The sequence below is a fragment of the Dipodomys spectabilis genome, unplaced genomic scaffold (genome assembly GCF_019054845.1).
Source record: "Dipodomys spectabilis isolate Male_0828 unplaced genomic scaffold, ASM1905484v1 ptg000297l, whole genome shotgun sequence".
Taxonomy (NCBI): Eukaryota; Metazoa; Chordata; class Mammalia; order Rodentia; family Heteromyidae; genus Dipodomys; species Dipodomys spectabilis.
Genome location: NW_024870974.1, coordinates 6,271,864 through 6,296,219, shown reverse-complemented (window position 1 = coordinate 6,296,219; position 24,356 = coordinate 6,271,864). Strand labels below are relative to the sequence as shown.

Sequence of the window (24,356 nt, the reverse complement as noted above, 5' to 3'; positions counted from 1 at the left end):
ACACCTGAGTCCGGTAGCAGAAGGCCTCATCTACAAATCACTCTTGAATCATTAATGCACGACAGTGAGCAGGTTACTTAATCTCTTTGCAATGTATTTGTTGCTCTGGACGAAACAAAAAAGAAGTAGTCTTAGTAGAGCACAGAAACTGGTTCATTTTGAGTATGAAAAAAAATGTGTGAAAGGTACAGAGCACAGTTGACCACAGAGGACACACTCAAACGATAGCAACTTGTTATGATTGTGAAACCTTATTGTTGCTACCATACCCTATGTGATAGACAATATTAACACAAACACTCACATGCCCATGTACGTACACACCCCATCCACACGGAGAAAGGCTTAATTAAATGGGCTGATTGAAGTTAGACATCATCAACTTCGGTGCACAGTAGTCCTCAACATCAGTGTCTCACTGCACAGACTTGAATGTCAAATGCAAAGAAAGGCCCAGATAATACCCAGGATTGATCCTATCTCAGGCTTAATATGGCATGGCCATGCAAAGGTGGAGTCCTAGTAAAATGGGACACACTGAAGCTGTTGGTACCTATGAGGTGGCACTGGAGTCTCATTTTCAAGACCACAAGTCAGCTTCAGGTTGCTTCATCTTCCCTCTCATCCTGACAAATGGAAGTAATGCACTCTCTAGTGCTTAGCTCAGATCAATCATGGTCGCATGTATGTGCGGTGCTCTCCACACACTGTTGTGTAAAAAGCCATCATAAAACTCAGGGGACTGAAACAACAAAGTGATGGATTTTGTTCACAAACCTGCAATTTGGGCAGACCTCTGTAGGGGAGGCTAATCTTTGCTCCAGGTGATTTTAGTTCAGCCAGCTCAAAAGATAGTTCATAGTACTGGTTTCCACAAGTGACAAGTGACACAGAACAGAGAAAGAATGCCATGGAAGCTTCTAACACTTGGGCATCCAAGTCCATGGAAAAATAGGTTTTCTCTTTCATTGACCAGCCATTGCTAAAAGCTTCAGGAAAGGTAATTTTTTGGATGGCAGCTGTAAAGTATTAAGACAAAAGCAGGGCCAGATGTAAGGATTTTATTTGCCTTCCACTAGATGGAATTCGTGAAGCCTCATAAAGTCACAGTTAATAAGTTGCCTGCTTTGCCGTGAGGTATTTTCAGTAGCTCATAATAGCATTGATTTCAGGAAATATGGGAGCTTTTACTCACAAATACCTTTTGGCATGGTAGGGGTCAAGTAAAAATGATGAGAAAAGACCTTGTTTGGCTCGAGAAAAATTAAAGCCCTGCAAGCACAAAAAGTAATAAAAGGTTAGTATGTGCCTTTTGTCAGAGATGAGATACGTTTAAATGAACCCTTATGACAAGTACCTCCACTGTTTTAGTTGTAAACACCTTCTGCTGAATGCTAAGTAGAAAATCCAAGTTGGTCCCTAATGCTATCATGCGACGCAATGCTACCTAATATCTACTGGGAAGAAATGACTAGTAATTTCTTGAATTTTACAATCTCTGTGAAATACGGTGTGGGTTTTTTTTTCTAAGTCTCCAGTTTTGGTTATAGATGCCAAAGGAATAATATCAAACGTTACAAGGTAATACTTAACACTATCCTGGAGAAAATTAAACAACTCTATATGCAAAATGTCATAAAATATTTTTATGAAGGCTCAAAAAAGCTATGACAAGGAGCTTCAAAATGGCAATACATTTATGAACCTGATTTATGAAAATGATATGAGGGACAGCCAAGAAGAATGGATAGGACTATTTTTGGTTTTTCCACAGATAGAAAATACAGATGCTCAGTTGAAAGATTAGTATAATAGTTCAGTATTACAATCACTATTAATTATCACGAGAGAAGACATATATTAAGAATTTTACAATGTGCCAAAGATAGTCTAAATTCATAAACATATATGCATTTTTAGATTCCCTAACATATGTATAGAGTCCCTATTATTAGTGTATTTACTCATCAGGTTTTCTTTTGAAGTGGGTACTATTCATGCTCCCATTTTACAGATGAGCAAACTGGTGAGTAGAAAAGCTAAGTGTTTGTTTGGCAGTGTCACAGATCCCATAGATGCTGGAGTCAGGATTGAAACTTGAAGATGGGAGCTCCAGAGTTCATGCTCTTAACTACACTGCTGTAGTTCTTCAAGAAAGCACACAACGTCTATAAGAAAAATCTGAAGTCATGGCATAGTGAAATCTGCATGTGAGTGTCCTGTGGTCTCATTTCCAAGATACCCAAACAGGCTTCAAATTGTTTCATTTGCCATCACATCCTGACAAATGGCAGAAATATACTCTGCAGAGCTTAACCTGAATCAGCCATGGTTGCATGTATGTGTTGTCTTTTCCACACACTGCTGTGTAACCAGCCATTGTCAGTGTAAGAACTACTGTGCAACTTCAGAGACTTACACATGCCCTCACACTGCGTCTGCATGTGAAGTGACACCTCCCCATCCATCACAGTTGCAGAACCTAAGCCATGCTGAGAAATGCCTTGCCTAATCCTTGAAAGAAGCCCAAGAAGGAGGCAGGGTTTACAGATGAAAATCAGTTCTGAGAAAAATTAGGTGACTTGTTTATATCAATAGTTTAGAGTCACTTTGAAGTCATCTGACTCCAAATCTTGTAATCACTCCCCTCATTCTCCTGAATGCCCTGGAAAATGGCCAGCAGAACCATTAATAAGTACCAGGAGCTGAGTCCCACTCTAATGAATCTAATTTAATTGGGTAGGTCCTGGGAATAGGTAATATATAAGCTTTGCCCATGGACTTAATAGAGTCAGGGCAGAGAAACTCCCACTCCTCTGATACTGTTTCCTATCTTGAAATGATCTTTGGTTTCAGCCTCCTGAGACACAATAGCCCCAATTTTCTTACCAGCATGGAAAATTTAAGTGATTGGAAACCTTAAGTGCTTTGTTTCATGGGTTTTAAAACACGAGACATAGATGTTAGATGTAAAATGGATTTCCTTACCTGTTCACAAATAACTAGATTGCTGTGGTAGAGTGTCAAAATTTTAAATTCATTTTTCTGATCTTTCTATAATATGTAATTTTTCTATAATAGGAGGTCTATTTAATTTCTCACACCTGCTGTAATTCTTTTTAGCTAATGCATCTATGATTGACAACATTGTCATACAGCAGTCACCTGATTCATTACATTTGGTTCTCATTATTGGATAGCAATAAATATTTATTAACTTACTGTACTCACCTTTCGTTTGTGTGTGTTCCTTTTTTATTATTATTTTATTTTTGAAGTAGCATCCATTTGTAGTGTGAGGTGTTTCATGGTGATATTTCCATGAATGCACACAGTGTAATTTGAACAATTTCGCCTCCACCACAATATTTCCATTCTTCCCATCCCTCTTCTCCACTTTCCAAAGAGTGTTTGTGAGAATTTTCATTATGCTATCTTCATATATTCAAATATTACAAGTGTCCTTATCACCTCTGAGTATCATCACCTTTCCATCTCCCCCTTTCCACTAAGCACCTCCTAAACAGTATTTTTTTTAATGTGAAAGTATTTTGGAATGCCTAACAACTGGATCACAAAGTGCTATGTGTTTGATAAAGGAGAAATGTATATCTGGATTTCTTTTATTTGATCAATAGGGACAATTAGAAGAAACAAGCTCAGATCGGAAAATGGTTCTACTAAGTGACCCATAAGCAGACTTAGGGTTGTAAGAGCTAAGAATTGTTATAGAAACTCTCACATGGTGGTGGTAAGGTTGTGTGTTCTAAGACAAATCTGTGATAAAAGCCTGGAGTAGCTTTCAAATGAATGGCCAAAGATTTAGAAAATAAGAAGTAAAGTATCTGTGGTAATGAGGGCAAGGAAAACAAAGGAATTAGGAACCACAATTTAAAATTAATTTTGATCTACTTGTTGAAACAGACCAATATACTTAGAATATGCAGATTTTTACTTTTTATTCCAACTACAATAAATAAGGTAAGCCTATGTAATGAGAATGTTTCTTCTGAGTAATTTCTAGAACATTCAGTTGTTATTAAATAAATAGGAAAATAAAGGTTTTCTAATATTATCAATAGTATTCAGAATTATCTTTTAATGTCTCTAAGGTCATAGCAATTATCCTTCACTTTGAACTACATCACTGAATTGTAGATTTTCTTGAATTAACTCCATGTTTTTCTCACTTATTCATATTCTTCAGTCTATCATTATTAGTCAGAGAAATGAATTTTCAAATTAATTTTACCAGCTACATCAGTTTTTAAATTATTATTTGTAGAGTAGGAGTGTGAGCCAGTCAAACATAATTTCTTCACTGGAGAGTTTCACTTTCCATTGTCCATTAGCTTTTATTGTATCAAAATTAGAATCATCTGTCTACCACAGAGAGGCTTGACAGGGGAAGAAAGCATCAGGTGCTATTAAAAAGAGCACTGGATCTGCTTGATCCACTGCATGTGAAGTCCAAAGCACTGGGCTGTCCTGAATGTGATTGTCTGCTTTATGTTTTGTGATCTGGCACAAATGGACAACAGTGGATATCACTTTCTCTTACTATCTTTCTGCGTAGTATACTCCAGCTTGTCTTTCAGGAAGGATACATGAAATCACTTTGAAAACCATTCATTTCATTGCTTTTTAAACACAGAACTGAAATTAAGATCTTCTCAAATTGTGGAATTTGGATCTCTCTTTGCCAGTAAGACAGAGGGGTTAGAGTTGTAAGCTACATACGATATTTGTCTACAAAAGGTGTTCTGTATTATACTCTTATTACAGCATAATTACTTCATCTGAATGACCACAAGTAAATGATTAAAAGAAAAAAAGACTATCTGCTTCTATTTTTCTGTAAGAAAATTAGGAACCACACCAAAAATTTAATTTTGATGCTCTTGTTGCAACCTTTAGACAAATATACTTAGAATGGACAGAATTTTATTTTTTAAATTTTTATTCTATCCACAAAATAATAAGAAAGATGTAAGCAGAGTAAAACATAATTGAATGATTTGTTTAAGGTAGAAAAGCCAGGCATGTTTTAGTTCTGTGTTACCAAAGAGACATAGCCCATTAAGTTATCAAACAATACTACTGTTCACATTCATAATATTTTAGCTTCTTTTTAAAGACTGCATCTAAAGTAACCATGACATATCTCCATTTACCCAATTTTACCTCAGAACACAATAAACATTTGTGAGAGACTTTCACTGTCTTTGTATCCAAACCAACTGTAAAATCATAGTTATCTTGTACGTTTTCAAATATCTATCCATCCATCTATTTATCCATTTTTCTTTTTCTTTCTATCCATCTTTTCTTCTTTCCTTCCTTCCTTCGTCCCTTCCTTCCTTCCTTTCATTGGCAAGCAGAGACAGTGTTGGGAAATGAGCAGGGTGTAGTCACTTTTGCTCTCATTGCTTTTGTCCATTTCTTCTTTGAGAGTTGAGAGGGGACTTTCTATTTCCTCTGAAACTGTAGAGCCAATATAGTGTTTACTTCATGTGCACTATAGACAGCCTGACTCTGCTGCCTCCTGACCTGAACAAAAGGAAATGCCAGGTAGACAGGTGGATTGTACAACTGGGGTTTTCCTGTGTCACATACACAAATACCTGTTGCCCCTGCCCTCGTGGCAAGCTAGATAACTTATTGTCTCCCAATTCCACTTACATCACTACATCTCTACATCACTGTAATTATTTTTATTATGACATTTATGTTGTTTCATTATGTTATTTATTACGTAGGGTGCTTCAGTTTCTGCTTTTGAATGGTTTCTCATCTTTCTGTGGTCTCTCAAGTGCCACCACTCTGAAGTTTGTGAGTTTCTTGAAAACATTTGTGAACAATATCTCCTATATTTACAACCTATTTTGTAGTATTCTTAGGTGACTTGGCATGCTCTTACTTTACATACTTCTTTACTTGTTTTCCTTATTGTTTGGCGTCTCCAATATAAAAACTAGCTGTGGAATGAGAGGCATGGCTCAAGAAAGAAAGCACTTGCCTAGAGAGCATGAAAATCTGAGTTCAAATCCCAGTACTACCACAAAGAAAAAGAAGAGACAAATGATCCTATAATGTCAGTTTCTCTACTATTTTAATGACGATAATAATACAAAACCTAAAGTTGTTTTGAGAACTAAATGTTTATATAAGTGTAGAACAGTGTGTATTATATAGTAAGTTGTATTTGATAAAATTATTACATCTATCATAAGCATGATAAAAATGTATCTGAGTTTTCTCAGAAAAGTTTAATTTATTGGGTCTTCTTTTGTTTTTTGTTTTTTGAGGGGAGGGATTTTGGTTGGTGGTGGTGGTGATAACTGGAGTTTGAATTCTGGGAGTTGCACCTCATAGACAATGATTGTATCAGCTGAGCCATACTTCCAGAACTTTTTTTTGTTTGTTTGTTTTGCTTTCATTTGTTTGCAAGATTTCTCTGGACTGGCTTCTTACCACAATCTTCCTGCCTCCAACTCCTAAGTAGTTGGGATTATAAACATGTACCATTAGCTTGTTGCTTAGGACGGCCTCATACCACCATCTTCCCAAATATCTGGGATTACATGTATGTGTCACCATGCCTGGCTCAACTTATTCCTTCTTGTTCTTTCTTGTTCCATTACCTAATCTGGTTTCTGATATTTAGTAGGTTCTAAATAAGCAATCTAAAATAAGAAAATACAAGTAACCTTTTTGCCATTAATATAATTCCTTAGAAAGTGAATGTTGCCTAAGTTGAGTTGATATGGCTTTATTTTGTTAAATTTAATACACTAGCAAGGCATAAATTTTAATAAAACTTCAAAATATCACCAACACAGAATGTACTGTTTAATTGTTATTCATTACTTAGCATGGATGTTAATAAATGAAAATCACAGATGAGATAAGTTGATCTTTATCTTGCTGTTTTAATTATATGATCCATAAAAAGTAATAAAATGTTTGAGTAACTGGACTAAATGTGAATGGCAACATTAGAAAACCAGATGACATTTTTTCCCCAGTGTTAACTTTGGAGGTGATAAGTTTTGCTGCTTTCTACAGAGCTTCACTCAGTTTCAGGCAAAATGAGTAATATTAAATCTTCCATCTATTTTCATATGAATTTTGTTTTTACTTAAAGTTTTAAATGTAATACATCTTCTGTTGGGAAGCCATCCTTTGCATCAACTTCATGCCTTTATCTTTTGGAAATAATGACTATTTAAACCAGAGGAATGCTTCTCAAAAGCATACGATACTCAAGCTGAAGGGTGAAAACACCAGACAAACTTATTTAAGCTTCCAACAAGTATCCACATTCATGGTGTTGCCTCCAGGTTAAAATAGATATTATAGGGTCTGGGAAGGTGGCTCAGTGGTAGAGTGCTTGCCTTGCATGCATGAGGCCCTGGGTTCGATTCCTCAGCACCACACAGGCAGAAAAAACTGGAAGTGGCACTGTGGCTCAAGTGGTAGAGCGCTAGCCTTGAGCTGAAGAGCTGAAGGACAGCGCCCAGGCCTAGAGTTCAGGCCCCTTGACCGGCAATAAATACATAAATAAATAATAAAATAGATATTAGATAATAGATATTTCTACTGGATCAGTCCTGGTTTCATTTAGGCTACAACCATGGAGATTAGGAATTATTTTCACCAGTGCCTAAAATCCAATTGGCAGATCATCTGAAATTTTAAAAGAGTAATCTGCTACTAGAGGCCAAGTGACATACTATGAGGTTCACTGTACAATATTTATAAAATATAAATAGCAGTACCCAGGGCAGCTCACCTATGGACCCCACAAAAGGAAGTTTATTTCATCATTACAAGTTTAAAACTTTCAGATTTCACAATATGATGGTTTTTTCCCTCCAAAGTGGACTTATTGTTCTTATTGATTCTCTTCTACTTTTATTTTATATTCAAGTGTGGAAACACATTTCTTTAATAACAATGTTGTTTCTTCTGCTAGAAAAGCTTTCCCTTTTATTTGTTACCTTAAATGCACTGCAATTTTGCTTTGTACAAGTGTGTCCTATTGTCCACTTGTCAAATAATTCTACCATAACGTTTAATTCATTTTGGTGCCTTATATGCATGGCTTGGTCTGCAGTTATGTTCATTAAATAGGTATGTATTCCAATGTCCTCAGTAGAGGTCAATGGAGTAACATCAGTTATCTGATAACCGATCTGAATGGAGTCTGACTAGTGAGATTGGTGAAAATGGTGACTTTTAATAAGAAAATCATTCATTAAAATTGTGTATTGCTCAGGGGCTTTTTTCTTTCTTTTTTAATGAGACACTTTTCTTTATTTAAATATAATTATTTTGTTGTCCAGGTGATGTACAGAGGGGTTACAGTTAAATTAGTAAAGTAGTGAGCACATTTCTTGTCAAACTTGTTACCCCTTCCCTCAATTTTTCTCCTCCTTTCCCTCCCCCAATTCCCTTCCCAAGTCGTACGGATCATTTCTAACATATTGTTCTTCTATGATAGCAATATCCAGAATGGAAGTAAACTCCAGAACTTAGATGTAAAATTGTAATAGGAAATGAAATACTTAGGGTATTGCAGTGTGATGTATTAGTGATATCCTAGACATAGCATATGAAAGTGCTTTTGTAGCTGTGTGGCAATATCTCACCTCTATATTCCTAGCTGCCAAAGAGGATGAGATCTGAGGATCATGATTCAAAGCCAGTCTAGGCAGTAAAATCTTTCATACTCTTATCTCCAATTAATGAGCAAAGAGCTGGAAATGGTGTTATGGTATAAGTGGTAGAGTGCTAGCCTTGAGGAAACAAAACCTAAAGGACAGCTGAGTTCAAGGCCTGATACTGGTACAAAAAAAATGAAAGTGATTTTGTATACTTTTACCTATTGCAATTTTTCCCCACAGGAATAACTTTTAAATTCAACCTGCTTTCAAATTGAAGTTTTGAGGTTAAAAATACTACTCTCCTACTCTGTCTGCATTGAAGGCACAGCCTACCTTTTCTACTGATCAATCTTTCATGTTTTCAGTATGTTAATCAATAAGAACCAACTCTTCTAAGTCTACATTGGATGTCTGGGATTATCTCAACCACATAAACCCCCTACTGGGAATAGATGAGGATAGACATCTAGGGATGTTTCTGTTAAATTTGTCAAATAACACATATTTGCTGATACTGATATCAACTGGAAAGGTTTGTCTTTGGTTTCATTTGTCAAATAACATTTATTATCTAACAACAGGAGGGTATAATTTTTGTAGGAAATTGCTAGGTCTGTAAGTGGTATTTTATGATTGCTTCTGACATAGATTTCAAGAACCACTTGCCCCTCTGATTTTAGATCAATCAAACAGCCCAACCCAGTGAGGATGACAAAGCTATCCTTTGGTTGTTCGGCCTGTTTGTTTCCCATGTGTTTCTCTTTGACCCTCACTGAAATAATGAAAGCCTCAGAAGAAAAAGTAAGGAAGCAATAGGCTCTTGACATATTCAACAGAAATGTATATACCTGACTCTCTTCACTAACTTTGGTCTGTGGGATTGGAAACATACTCAATTCATTGGCGTCTATTTAGGTTTCCTCCAACTGGACACATAGTTGGGTATTTGATTTGATTGAATATTTAATACAAAATAATGATTAAGGTATTTTGATGCAGTGGTATTTTGTATTGACTGTACAAACACTTACTAACTTTAATTTTGAATCACAAACCGGTGTGTTATTGTTCATGTCAGAAGAATAGGAAATGAAAACATATGCATATACATATCCATAATACATGCCAATACATGTCAAACTTGTTACCTCCTCCCTCATTTTCTTCCTCCTTTCCCTTCCCCCATTCCCCTCCCAGGTTGTAGAGATCATTTCCAACATATTGTTCTTCTATGATAGCAATATCCAGAATGGAAGTAAATTCCAGAACTTAAATGTAAAATTGGAATAAGAAATAAAATACTTAGGGTATTGCAGTGTGATGTATTAGTGATATCCTAGGCATATCATATAAAAATGCTTTTGTAGCTGTGTGGCAATGACTCACCTCTGTATTCCTGGCTACTCAAGAGGATGAGATCTGAATGTATAAATGCATTCATAAAATAGAACTGATTTCAAAAAGCACATAAATTAGTTAAAGTTGGTTTCTTTCTTTCTCTCTCTCAAAAACAGAAAACAACCTTATAATTTCATTGTCTTTCACTGTATTAAAATTCTTGATATAATTAAGAATACTTTTTGAATTAGTAAAAGCTACAGAATTGTTAAAAGGAGCTAAAAATCATAATTTCTGCAAGGAACAGTAGAATTCCATTTTATTTCAAAGTTGTTTACTGCACCTCAATTTCATGATGATTTTCTTTCATTTTTAAATAGACTTACTTTTTATTATAGTAGTTCCATTTCTCACTTGTAGTCATTTCACTGTGTACCATTAATGACTTGTAGACAACATAAAAATTACTAATCAACATCTGTCATAAAATAGAGGTAAAACATTTGATAAAACTTTAAAACTATGTTTTTAATCTCTCCAGGTATCAAATTAAGATTTAGGAACTTTAATGCACACTAATGAAAGTTATATTCATTTTTCACAGATCCAAGAAGCTTATAGTAATAATGAGCAAGAAAATGACTATAAGGAAGATTTTATCTCATTCACTACATATTCACCCTGTAAGTGTTCCTATATGTTACATTTATATGTAGTTTTACTATTATGGAATATAGCTCATAATATATGTGTAATTAGAAATCTATGAATATACAGCTACAGAAGTATGACTAAAGAATGTAAAAAAATAATTAACTGAATGACTTAATTTCTACCATGGTAGAAATACTTTTACAATTGACAATTGAAATACTTTTGATACGTTCAGGATTTAATAACCAAACACATGTTTTCCTACCCTAAAATTGTATGGCGACAACACTGTGTTTTATGAAAATACAATCACAGTTATTCTAATCCTTACTTTTCAAAGCAATGAAGCAAGAAGAGCAGAATAAATGCTTTAAAGACCTCCCTGTTCTATGTATTATATATTCTAATGTCTGACAACATATTCAGCATTCATTAGGCTTCATTAGCATACAATGGTCTGTTCAACATCTTCAAACAGCATTTCTGATAGATATCGCATACCCTCTATTTCTGTTTTTTTAACTGTTATTGTAAAGATGACATCTAGAGGAGTTCAGTTACATAAGTCAGATAATGAGTACGTTTCTAAACTTACAAGACAAAAGGTAGAGAAATCAAAAACAACGAAAAGGAAGAAAAACAGAAAACCCCAAATAATAAAAAACCTCTTGTTTCCATTTCTTGGAATTCATTTCAATAAACATCATTCTATATGTTCATATACACATAGCTCTACCACTACCAACTTCGCCTTCTGATTTTTAGTCTCAGCAGGTGAAAATTCCTGTATTTCTTTGTCGAGGCCGTTAGAAAATTAATCTAGCCTCCTTTATCCTTTTTACTTTCTCCTCCATCCATATTCAATCTGTTACATAACACTGTCCACGCTGCCTTCTGCATATGCTAGCCTTCCTCCATTTCGCACCACTTTTGTTGCTATTTAGCTCTCAGTGGTTTATTCCCATGGTACAGTTGTTCTCAGTGGAAGCCTGTTCATTGTCAACTTGTTAATGAACAATTATTTTCTGTCATCATGACTTGGGGAGAGAAGGTCACTACTGGTATTTATTTAATAGAGATGCTAAGAATGCTACTACACATTCTACAATATACCAAATAGTTCCTCAGTCCAAAATGCCAGTAGTAAACAGCTATTAATGAGAAGTACAAGTTGTCATGTCGAAAACGAACTTTACAACTTTGGTGGGGGGAGGGGGAGGGTTGGAGGGGGTCGGGGGGAGGCTGGGAAGGGATGTGAAGGATAAACAAAGGAGGAGACTGAAATGCTTGATAAGAAATGTACTCATTATCTTGCCCATGTAATTGTAACCCCTCTGTACAGTATGTTCACAATAAAAAAAAAAGAAAATCTGTGATAGTTGAAATTCTATCATGAAAGAAGTAATCACTATTCTTTAAATCATCTAATAGGTTCTCATGTCTACTTTGTATAATCCATACTTTGGCACAATCAACTCCTTCAAACATTGCAGCGCACACACACACACACACACACACACACACACACACACGTGCATGTGAATGCGCATAAACTAAATATTAAATTCACAACAACTTTTAAGCTTACAAATTTTAACATTATAATGATAATAAAGGTAATGATTACATTTCTTGTTGAACATGTATGTAACTGTAACCCCTCTGTACATCACCTTGACAATTAAATTAAAAAATGATAGAAGGTAATAATAAAGGCCCAAATGATACTTACCATCTATCTGTCATGATATTTAATCCCCAGAAGAATTTCGTTTAATAAGAGAATATATCTCAGTTATTTGCAAAGTTAATTCTCTTGCCTACAGTTTGAAATTGAGAACTCTCATAGTTATAAAGCTATAGTCTTCAGCCTTGCATGAGAGACCCAGTGAAGATGGTAGCAGATTCTCACTGGCTTCAAAGCATGAGCTTACAAAATCCAGTTTTCCAGAGTTGCATTCCAGGTTAGGTACATTTGACATGTACCAGGGAGACGTCATTAGCTCATTAGTGTCAAACAATAGTGGATGTATAAACCAAAGTGTGACTGTGAGTAATTTTCGGTAGCATGAATGTAATTCTGAGTTGATGACTGATTTTCCCGACAGAAATAGTGAAGTGCCTTTACTTGCCCAAGCAACAATTTCTTTCTAGTCATTTCATCATCTCGGTCAAATGTTTCTTGGGACTACATTGTTTGCGGCTCAGTGTTCTGGTGGGAGGAAAGGAAAAATGGATGAAATCTGTCTGGAGAGATCATTTGAAAACCAGCTTCTTATAAATACTCTTTGTTCACATCTAGTACTGAAAGCTGTATCATTTTTCTCACATTAAAGGAAAAAGAGAGAGAAAACAAAATACTATTTAATAATGCATATTACTAGCATGAGTATTTTTTTTCCTATGCCTAATTTTTCTCTTATGGCTCAAAATTTTCTATAATGTAATCCTTCACTTTAAAAATTCGTTTTCTCTCTACTCTGCTATTTGGCTTTTTAAATGATGTTTTACTTGAACAAGTATTTAAAACAATGCCTGTTTTTGCATTGAAAGTAACAGTTCACACATTCCATTATAGAGGTCCCAAAGTTGGCTTGAAAGATCCAAAAGTTTACCTTGATTTTTTAAATTAAGTCTTTTATTGTGAACATACTGTATAGAGGGGTTACAGTTACATGAGAAAGGTAATAAGTACATTTCTTATCCAGCATTATTGCCTCCTCCTTTGTTTTTCTTCTACCATCCCTTCCCTCCCACCTCCTCAGCTACATACCCCCACCCAACACCACCCCCCCCAACTAAATTATAAAGTTCATTTTTCAACATAGCATCTTGTACATCTCATTGTTGCAATGGGTCAATCTGTATCCCTATTTAAACAATTTGTTTTTTCCTTCCCCTCCCCAAATTATACCAATATCAAATACAGTGAAAACAGGGGCTATACCGTGGGAGAGAAACATACCAAGCAACAAAAAAATCACTTTGATTTAAAAATATATATATATTCACTTGTTTTTTAATTGTTCTTGTAAAGATAATTTACAAAGGAGTTACAGTCACGTAAGTCAAACAATAACTATGTACATTTCTTTTTAACAGTTCCACCTCTTCCCTCATTTTCCTCCAGTTTTTCCCTCAACAGCCCCCAGCAAGTGGTATAGTTCATTTTCAACACAGTATCTAGTGAGTATCACTGCTGCGTTAGTTTACCCATTGTTCCTCCATTTCTGTGTGCCTCCTTACTCTTCCCCAAACAGATAAACTTACATACAAGACAAAAGGTACAGAAACAAAAACAGCAACAAAGGAAAAACCTCTTGTTTCCATTTCTTGGAGTTCATTTCAGTAAGCATCATTTTGTATGATCATATGCACATAGCTATTGAGCTTTTGTGGTCTCCTAGGAATATCCTCCTTTGACTTCATTGTGTGAATGTCTAGAGTTCTGTGTAATTTGTCGTATCCAAATATATATTTGTCTTTTATCATGTAATGTGCTTACTTGTAGATTTATAGGCACATTCTAGGTAGCACAATTTTTTATCCTTCTTTTAGAAAAAAACATTCTTTTAAAGAAAATTGGATAAATATTTTCAAATTTCAAATTATCATGTTCTAATGGCTTTTGTATATAATATTAAGAATAAATCATAGCATGGTTCTTTGTATGGAAGGAATTTGATTAAATTTCAGAATAGTATGCATTTTATACATGAAGGTTCTAAGTTTCTGAAAATTACCTACTATTTGTAATTTGAATGCCTTCCCATCAAAAATATTAATAATTGACTAAGTAATATTCATAGTATAATATTTTTGAATAAAAATAGATAATGCTTTCAAGTATATGAATCTGCTCAATGACAACTCCACCAAATCAAAATATCATTTTATCCATGTGTGTCATCTACTGCTGTAACAAGAATATAATAAAGCTCATTGGATAAATGCTTTAAATTTTCAAAAAGATAGTAAAAGTTATATAGTTGACAGTTTTCCACCGTATGGAGCCACAACAGGATTAGCTGGACTACTAGCTCTTTAAAAATCTATAAACTATGGAGAGGGTGCTCCAGTGAAATTGTACAATCTTCATCTTTTATAGCCACACAGTACTCAGCATGTCATCATGGAAAGAGGAAGGCACACAGATCAACTGTAAATGGAGCGGAGACATCTGAAAGGGCAATGGAAGGAAAGGAGAATGAATCCAGTGCAGAAGCAAAGCACAGCCAACCAGAAGTTGACACCAACAGTTCTGAGAACCAGTATGATGACTTGTATGTGTTCATTCCTGGAATTAATCTAGAAAACAATCCTCAACAGCCACTCACCTGTGGCAGACCACCTCTACCCCCACCAAGACTTGTATCTCCTGCCTCCCAACTAGAAAGACCTCACTTCAAGATACAGGGTATGTATAAATGCAAAACAACAACAACAAAAACAGGAAGTGGGGAAGAACTCAGTCCTAATATTCAATGTGTAGTGTTAAGAAACTAGGACAATTGAAAGAGGGATTGGGTTGGAAGAGATGGGAGAGAATAATGAAAAAGTTGGTATCAATCATGATGCAATGTACTTACAAACTGATGTGGTGAATGGTAACCCTTTTTTAACAACTAAAGATAAAAATATAATTTAAAAAACAGAATTTGATGGGCTTGCATAGTATATAGTGCAGTAGTAAATCTATGCAAACATGATCAGCTTCTGAAACCAAGCATAATTTTACATTTTACTGTTTATTAACTAGTGTCTAAGAAAATGAAGTAAGAAAAGCCTACCATCTCCTTCTTTCCTCCCATCTTTCCTTCCTTGCTTCTTTCCTTCCTTCTTTCCTTCCATCCTTCTTTCTTCTTTCTATCTCTCCCATCCTTCTTTCCTTCTTTCCTTCCTTCCTTCCTTCCTTCCTTCCTTCCTTCCATTTTTCACCCTTCCTGTTTTCTTGCCTTCTTTTCACCCTTCATTCATTTCTCCCTTCTTTTCACCCTTCATTGATTTCTCCCTTGTTTCTTTCCTCCACTTCCTCCTCATTCCATTTCCCCCTCTCTTTCTCCCTCCTTGTTTTTTCCTTCTTTCTGGAGCAAAAATTTCACTACAAATGTCAGGCATCCTGTAGTAAACAGTATCATATTTCAGAAATCCTCTTAGTCTGCTGGCAGAAAGAAAAGGCTAATGGTTTACAGTGATTAACAGATGATTTGCAAAGGATCTTAGGCATTTTTTTACTTAGTAACCATAGGAAAATGGTAATGGGCTTGTCATGGAGTACACTGAGATCAAAGTCTAGGAACATGATATCCCCTGCCAAAGTGGTAGACCAGTTAACTTCGCTGTCATGGCATATGTTTCCAGATGCACAATTGGGTGAGGGAGAGAGGGAGTTGGGAGCATGCTATTTAGTCCTTTTGGGGACCACGAGGAGCAGCTTCCTTGTAGGACTTCTCTGCTTGGAGTATTCAGCAGCCTGGAAACTCCCAGCTCCAGCTGCAGTCTTATGTCACCAATTACCTCCTACTTTGTTCAACATTATTTTACACTTACTTTCCAAATTCATCAAATGTTCTTTCAAAAAATTGATAAGAGATGTAAACACCCATCATCAGTGCACAGCTTATTGCTATATTTTAGTTTCAGGATCCCAGAAAGCTATAAGGTGCATAAACACTGTTCCTGAGGGGAATTCTGAAGCCATGCCATTTAGCATTGATGTCCTTGAAGGCTTTATCATAGGGAAGGCTCAAGTGTATCAGAGTAACCTCCGTATATACAAGTTCGGATGTTCTGCACTCCATTTAGAGCTGAAGCACACTATTTATTGGGAAATACCTAGTGGATTCTATTCTGATTCACTCACTCATCAGCAGGCATTCATTGTCATGTGTCAAGCTCTAGTGGACTCTTGAGTGATAGCCATGAAGAGAGCACAGAAAAATCTGTGTGGGAAAGGAAAGATAGGTTAGCAGTAAATGGACAATAAAATGCAGATACATTTTTCTAATTTTACATGTGGAAATAATTTTACACAATTATCAAAATAGGCAATGAAGTCTATTTTTAAGTTAAACTCTCTTATAGTAGCTAGATCAAATTGTATTTCCCTAGCGTAAATTTCTGTACTTCATTTGTTGCTTAGGTAGTCGAGAACTAATCTCTCCCTAGTGCTCACCAGGTGCCTGTGACCAGAAATGTGACTCTTGAAAACTACCAAGTAGACAAGATAAAATGAAGGATTGGTGGCTTGTATTTAAGGACTGTAGTTTTACATTTTATATATGGTGTTGTTTTCAACACATAGAGCTGCTAATGGAAGATAAAGTGTCCATCTTTAAACTGGCAGCTGCCACTAATCATTTTGCCAGGGACTTTGTATGGGTTTTTAATTGGACTTGTTGTGGCTTCAGGAATTACTGCTTCAGAGTAAATCCTATCTGTCCCTAACTACTGAAAACAGAAAGGCCATCTACCCAATTCCTTGGGTGTAGCATTCCCAAGGATCAACACATAGACATAATCATTGGAGAAACGAATATGGATCCCAGTGGAATATTCAAAACTTTGTAAAAAGAACACATTCTCTCTCCATTTTCACACGATCTTTGTGATCATAACACAAAGAACTTAGTTCACTGAGACTAAGTCTTTGGTTCAGACACCTGACCATATGGTTTGTAATTAGATGGTAAAAAATACTTCTAGGAAGAACTACCCTGCAATTCTGCTATCCATCTCTTTTCTGCTTAATTCTTTCCTCTGTTGTGTCAAAAGCTGGAATTAACAGAATTGAATCATTTAATTTAAATGAGATAGCTCATTTTTACTGTTCAATGAAAAGTATAATCTGATACTTTGGAACATAAAAAGTAAAATGTGTGATTTCTAGTGCAAGCATTGACTTTGGAAAGAGTTGGGAAGAATGGTGGGTGGGAACAGAGCGAGAGCTAGCAGCTCAGGAAATGGGCTCATAAAAGTGAGGTGGTTGACACATTTTGCTAAAAATGAAGCACTGTAAAAGCATTTCCCACACACTTAATCGAGTTTCACCCAGGAGGCTGTCAGACAAACAGAAGTCACGAAGTCAAAGTCTCAAAGCCACATGATCTATGGGGGATCGGGGGAAGGCAAGTCATGTTGATCTGGAAGTTCATGCTAGGTACAAACGTAACTAATGCTTCTTGGATTCAAGTGACTGAAAGAGTACCTTTCCTCATAGGTTAACCACTTGTTCAATTGTCTTATAAGATATTCTTTTTTCTGCCTTATTATTTGTATTTCTCTTAGTTTATAAGGTTTTCCACTGAAATCCCCATCTGCAAACAGAATGAGTACTTTGTTTAGATTCTAACTAGTCAAATAAAGGCAAGTTGGATATAAATGAGAAACAAACAAAAATCTCTCTCATGGGCAATCAGCCACCTTTCTAACTCACTCATTATTCAAAGCATTTCATACATTTTGTCTTCTAAACAACTACTAAAATATTTTATTATATATTCTAAATATATAATAAAAATATGTAGACATTTTACTACATGTGAAGCCACAAGAGATAGTAAAGCCTGAAATTTTATCCTTTTCAAATGAATTAATCCTGAAGCCCATGTTCATGCTGTCTTTTACATCATGAACCTCACTTTCAGTGTCCTTGGAAGTCCTCATTGGCATTTTTTGAAGGTCAGTTTGTCATAGCCAGAAAATAGCTGCTAGGAAAGCAAATAATGGTACCTTTGGCTATTCAACCTGTCATCTGAAAAGAAATTGAATCTTAGGGCAACAACACCATAAGAAATATGAAAGTTAAAATGATTTTGAATAAATAAAATGTCTAAGAGTATTATGCTTGAAAACAACATTTTCAATGCACTTCAAGTTTAGATTAGATTTATAACTCAATTTCCTGATATTAAATATGTGCATAATGTGGAAAATACTAATGTTGTCAAAGAAATCCATGCCTGAAAGTGTCTTTTTGAGCAAAATTGACCATTGTAAACTATAGAAAATTAAGTTCGTACATTATACAGCTCATTTTTCTGTTTGGAATTTTGTGGGTAGTTTATAATTAGTCTTCTGTAGATAAGAATAAGACTTCATATTATTTCCTAGGAGATTTGATTAAGTTACTTTGGGAAACTCACAAAAGTGACAGATGGACACCAAGAATATTGCATGTTAAATGAAAAGTGCTATCTAAATATTTCATAAGCAGGGAAAATTGTAGAAGACCAAATGGAAAGAAGGGAAATTTGGAGTGATCCATTCAACGTAAAACAGGACACAAGGGATGAGCCCAAAGGAGAAGAAGAGGAAGAGGATGAAAAGGAGCAGGAAGAGGATGAAGATCCATACACATTTGCTGAGATTGATGACAATGAATATGACATGATATTGGCCCATATGAGTATAAAAAAGAAAACTGGGAGTCGGTCTTTCATTATGAACAGACCTCCTGCTCCCACACCCCGACCTGTAAATATCTTTCCGAGTGAAGAGAAAACACCTTACATCGCTCAAGGTAACATTCTTAAGTCAATATTTTTATTGTTATTGTAAAGGTCCTGTATAGAGGGGTCACCATTTCATAAGTCAGATAATGAGCACATTCTTTTTAGCAAATGCCACCCCCTTTAAGAACATGATGAATAAAGAAATAAAAATTAAGGATTGGGTTATATGTTCTAAGTTTTTTTATTAAGAAGAATAATTCTTAAAATTATCTGGGGTACATGAACCATAGCATACGTATCTAAAATCTATTTGAAAGAATTCCATACTTTTACAAGAAGGAAGCTGAACATGATTATTTAAATATGAACCATGAATCAGCCTAAAAGAAACATAACCCTCATGTGCTTACAATGCTCAAGAGAAGCCATCATATTCTCTAAACAGAAAGTGTTCAGAGACTTATATATAAAAGTATAGTACATATATTTTCCGTTTATCAATGAACAACATATTTACTCAACAGTATTCTACTATGATGATGGTAAATTATAGCAAACAAGTAAATATTTCTGTAAAAATAGAATGTGAATGACAACTCTTCTGTAGATTGTAAAACCAAGCAGTAATCTTTAATGAGAAATTCTAGGATATCTATCAACGGGATCCCTAGGCCCTTGCTAGATTACCACATGACTTCAGTCTCTTCAAATGAAGCTGCTAAATTCAAAATACTTGTAGAAAGAAAGTAGGCATAATTCAATGTGCAAACTCTGTTAGGTCTAGTTATTTTTAATCGATGCACCACCATCTGTACTCCTCCCAAGGAGATTCTTGATGCCACAATTCCCATCTTGTGTTATTTTTGCTTTAGGGCTTTATCTTCCCATCTTCTTACTGAAAGTCTCATCTTTGGGGTTTTATTCCTCCAAGATTTCTTTCTTTTCTTTGTGTTTGTTTGTTTTTATAACATATTTTTCCCTTTGGGGAGGATGGAGAGAAGGAAAATTCAAAATCTTTATTACTGTTTCTGTTTCACTTCGTTTTTGTTTCTGTTTTTAGTTTGTTTTGTCTAGACCTTGCTTTCCTTCTACGCTCTTGCCTATGTTGTTTGTCTTCGTTGTTATTCATTCGTTCTGACTGTAAGGCTTGACACTCTCATCACCTAGGCTTTTCTTGGCTTTCATGTGGAGGATGAAGCTCCAAAATTCCCGAGGGAATGCCTGCTTGCTAGTTGTATGCTGTCTGGTAGTCTGCTTGGAGCTAATCAGCTTTGTCAACCCGAGCCTCCAAAATGCTAGCTGTGTGTAGCCCTAGCCTCCCGTTCTTCTCAATTTTTCTAGAATTTGATCCACATGTAATTCTATACTTATACATCTAGTTTCCAGCACTCTGAGATGAAGAGTAAACAAGAGTGGAAACTTCATCATACAGAAGGAACAGATTCATCTTATTCCTCCTGTTTCCTGCCCAATGTGTCATTCCTGTAATCCATAGTGCCTTGGGTCCCATGTCTTACCCCTTCTGTCCTTTGCTGAGATGAATGACCTCTTACTATATTTGATTGTCTCATTTCGTAGAACTTCAGAGGAATTTAAGACAATGACTACGTTAGACTTTCAACCAATCCCCAAGTTCTCTAAGTGGATTGGAATAGTTTCCCTCTGTGCTCATTGATTTCTTAATTATATAAAAGATGTATTAAGTACCAATGACAGAGTCCTTCTGTGCATTAATTACTTGGATCTCTACATGGCAATGGTTCAATTTATCTTCTCTAGGCATGCTACCACATACTTGCAATCCTAGCTATGCATGAGGTAGGAATGTATTGTTCTTCAAGGCCAGCCTCTTTATTCTCCTACCACTGCAAAAAGTTCAAGACCTTATCTGAAAACTAAACTAAAGCAAAAGATACCCAGGTTGTAACTCAAGTAATAGATCACTTGCCTAGAAACCACAAGGTCTCAGGTTCTAACTCTAGTATTGCAACTGTCCTTCCAAATAACATGCTGTGATAATATGTAAACTTTAAAACTCTTGACTTTGTACTAAAACATTTTAATTTATTTATCTCACCTATACATCTTAAGCCTAGCATTAACACATATGAGACATATTGTTCTTTTAATTAGACAATCTAATTTGTTCATGTTATTTGTTTTACTGGAAATTTTGTTGGAAATTTTTGAAATTAAATAAACAAAATAAGTATGTTATTTGTTCCTCACCCTCAATTGGTAGCGAGACTTAGACTATAGGAGGTGGCCAAGAGCCTCTTCCTTTTCTCTGTCACTGAGATCTAAGGTCTGGCCTTTGTCTTTTACACCATTGATTAGTGTTTGGCATTAGAAGGAGATAGCTACATTGGCTAATTCTTTACTGATGTTCTTTGCTTTTCACAACACTAAAGTCTTTTGCCATATCTTTCCATACCGACCCCACAGCTCAGGAGGATCTATTAAATAGAATTGCCACCATTTCCCAGAAAACCATCCATTCAATTAGGAGAAGACTAGTTTGCCCGGATTCTTGCCAGAACACAGAATGGTAGCAAGATGTTGGCATATCCATGGTATAACATAGCCAAAAGAGAAGGATGCCTCATTAGGGTGAAAGAAGAATATAGGGTGCAGAATCTTAGTTTACCATTTCAGAGACTCAAGAAAAAAAAGTACTGGCAAGAAACAAGGCAAAGGAGAACCAGAAATAGAGCATAACTATATCAGCTTTCAGAAAAATTTGTATTAAATTCCAGCCAATATCACCTAAGCAAAGTAACTTCATATAGCTGAGATTTTATTTCCTAATAGGAAACTGTGGATAAGAGTTACAGTATCTACTTCATAGATTTATAGCCTTCAAAAGAGGTCACAATAGCAAATGCTCCTTGCAGTGTCTAGTGTGTAGTATCTGCTCATTACATTAAATTTGTGACAATTCTAATTTGTCCCTTCTCAGTATATAGAGAAAGCATGACCTCTACAAACTAACTTAAACATAGAAAAAGTATCTGGGGGGGGGGGTTTCTTGAATTCTGGCTTGGTGAGAAGTTAAGGAAAATAGGTTATAGAACTAGGGTGAAGTGGAGATAGAAGACAGGTCCCCTAATAGGACAAGTTCACTAAAACCACTCGTCACCATTATTATTATCAGGCAGCTCTTGCCATCATTTCTAATCCTGGATGGTTGGCACTGATGGTGTCATTTTAGAGATGGAGAACTGATGATCAGTGAGTTTCAGTGAGAGGAGGAAGGGGGATTTGAATCCAGTATCAGTCTGTCCCCCAGGCCTGTGCCCATGACACCAGATAGGTTTCACAGATAGGTTTATTTAATCAGTATTCATTGGTAGTTATTTCCTTCCTCAAACCCATACAAACCATTGGCGGAGAGCTGGGTGTGGTGGCTCACACTTGTCATCCTAGCTACTGAGGAGGCCGACATGGGGAGAATTGCAGTTCTAGGGGAAAAGAAAAAGTTCTCAAGACACCATTTCAACAGAAAAAGCTGGGAATGGTGACGCATGCCTGTCATTCCAGCTATGATAGGAAGCATAAATAGCAGATTATGGCCCAGGCCAGCACAGGTACAAAGTAAGATCTTACATAAAAAATAATAGAGAGCAACATGAGCTGAAGGCATGAGATCAAACAGTAGAGTACCTGCCTAACAAGCATGAGACTTTGAGTACAAACTCCAGGAATAACTCCTCCCCCCCCAAAAAAAAAACAATAAAGGAAGAGACCAACCTCATGTGGCTTTGCCCATTGGTATTCTTATGTGCCAAGCTAAGTGTCCTGAATTCATAGTGGAAATAATGAATATTTCCTGAGGAGCAAATAATAGAAATTCCACCACAATGGGGCTAAAAACAAGAACTTCAGTATCACCCTGGAGGATGAGCAGAAGAATACATCAACCTATAATTTACATTTCTCCAGTTTCAAACATTTAACATTTCACAAATTAATTTGAAGGACAGAGCCCACACAGAAGAAAACAAAACCCTAATAGCTCATTTTTTTTCTTTATTTTCTTTTCTTTTTTCTTTTTTTGTTTTGTCTGTTGTGGAGACTGAACTCTGGGCCTGGGAGCTGTCCCTCAGCTCTTCAGCTCAAGGCTAGTGCCCTACCATTAGAGCCACAGTGCCACTTCTGGCTTTTTTCTGCTTATGTGGTGCTGAGGAATCGAACCCAGGGCCTCAGGCATGCAAGGCAAGCACTCTACCACTGAGCAAACTTCCCAGCCCATAACTAACTTTTCTAACTGCTCTTGAGAAGTATGATATATGAGAGAGAAGGTCCAGTCCCCACAGAAATGAAACTTATTAATGCAAAGCCAACACATGTTGGTCTACTGTATTAAAAAGATAGGTAGCTGATTCTTTATCCCAGTTCTGTGGCATTAAACATAATCTTACAGTGACAGTCATAAGAAGAATTCATTTTTGTTTAAAGAGGGTGTTTTTGATTTTTTTGGTTTTGTTTTCTGTTGGTCATAGGGCTTGAACTCTGGGCCTGGGTGCTGTTCCTCAGCTCTTCAGCTCAAGGCTAGCGCTCTACCACTTGAGCCACAGCTCCACTTTTCTCCCCAATTCTCTCTCCCTGTTGTACTGGAAAAGATCAAGTTCATTAAGCACCACAACTATAGTTAAATTAACATGGATTTACAGTCTTCTTTAGTGACAGAGTTCTTGATTTAAGACAACTCAAGAAAAGAAAATAAGCACTTGTCATCGTGTAGATAGATGAATAGTAAAATTATATCCATAAATCATGCAAAGAGCTGAATGCCTGTTGGGGAAAATCTTTCAACATCAGTGAACAATTTTCCACTTCACCCTCATACAATTAATTGAACAAAGATACTTCCTCAGAGTCCATGTGGCTGATGGGGGTAAAATATAATTTCTCTTTTAATTTACAATTGCTACTGAGTTGCCCTTGACATTTTGCGAAGCAACTAAGTTGTACATGACCTTTAGAAGAGCTACTCCATGTATGGGACCCCAAAATGTCAAGTACAACTCAGTTGCTCTCAGAAAAAAAATTTCACCCTCAATACACCTGGACTTGAAATGGATCACACACAATGCAATTGAAATACAAACGGAGAAGAAGAAAAAAAATAGGGAAGACCTTGTGGACACTCTTGAGAAAATTAATCCATTTCATTGTAAATGTGACAGCATAGACTAATCTCTGCTCTCATTAGTAAAGAAACATAGTCAAGTGGATTAAA

At 35.9% G+C, this 24,356-nt stretch overlaps 1 protein-coding gene across 2 annotated transcripts in view; it reads left to right on the top strand.

The window, feature by feature from the left end:
• The window catches only part of Bank1 (B cell scaffold protein with ankyrin repeats 1), a 169,189-nt gene that overhangs the window by 121,579 nt on the left and 23,254 nt on the right, over positions 1–24,356 (top strand). Inside the window, exons 8-10 of one of the 2 annotated variants that reach the window (XM_042701580.1) lie at positions 10,612–10,690; positions 14,770–15,078; positions 18,877–19,182. In XM_042701580.1, the coding sequence (XP_042557514.1) occupies positions 10,612–10,690; positions 14,770–15,078; positions 18,877–19,182 (694 nt within the window). Of the gene's footprint in view, positions 1–10,611; positions 10,691–14,769; positions 15,079–18,873; positions 19,183–24,356 lie in introns of both variants that reach the window. The other variant, XM_042701579.1, reaches the window with a different exon arrangement.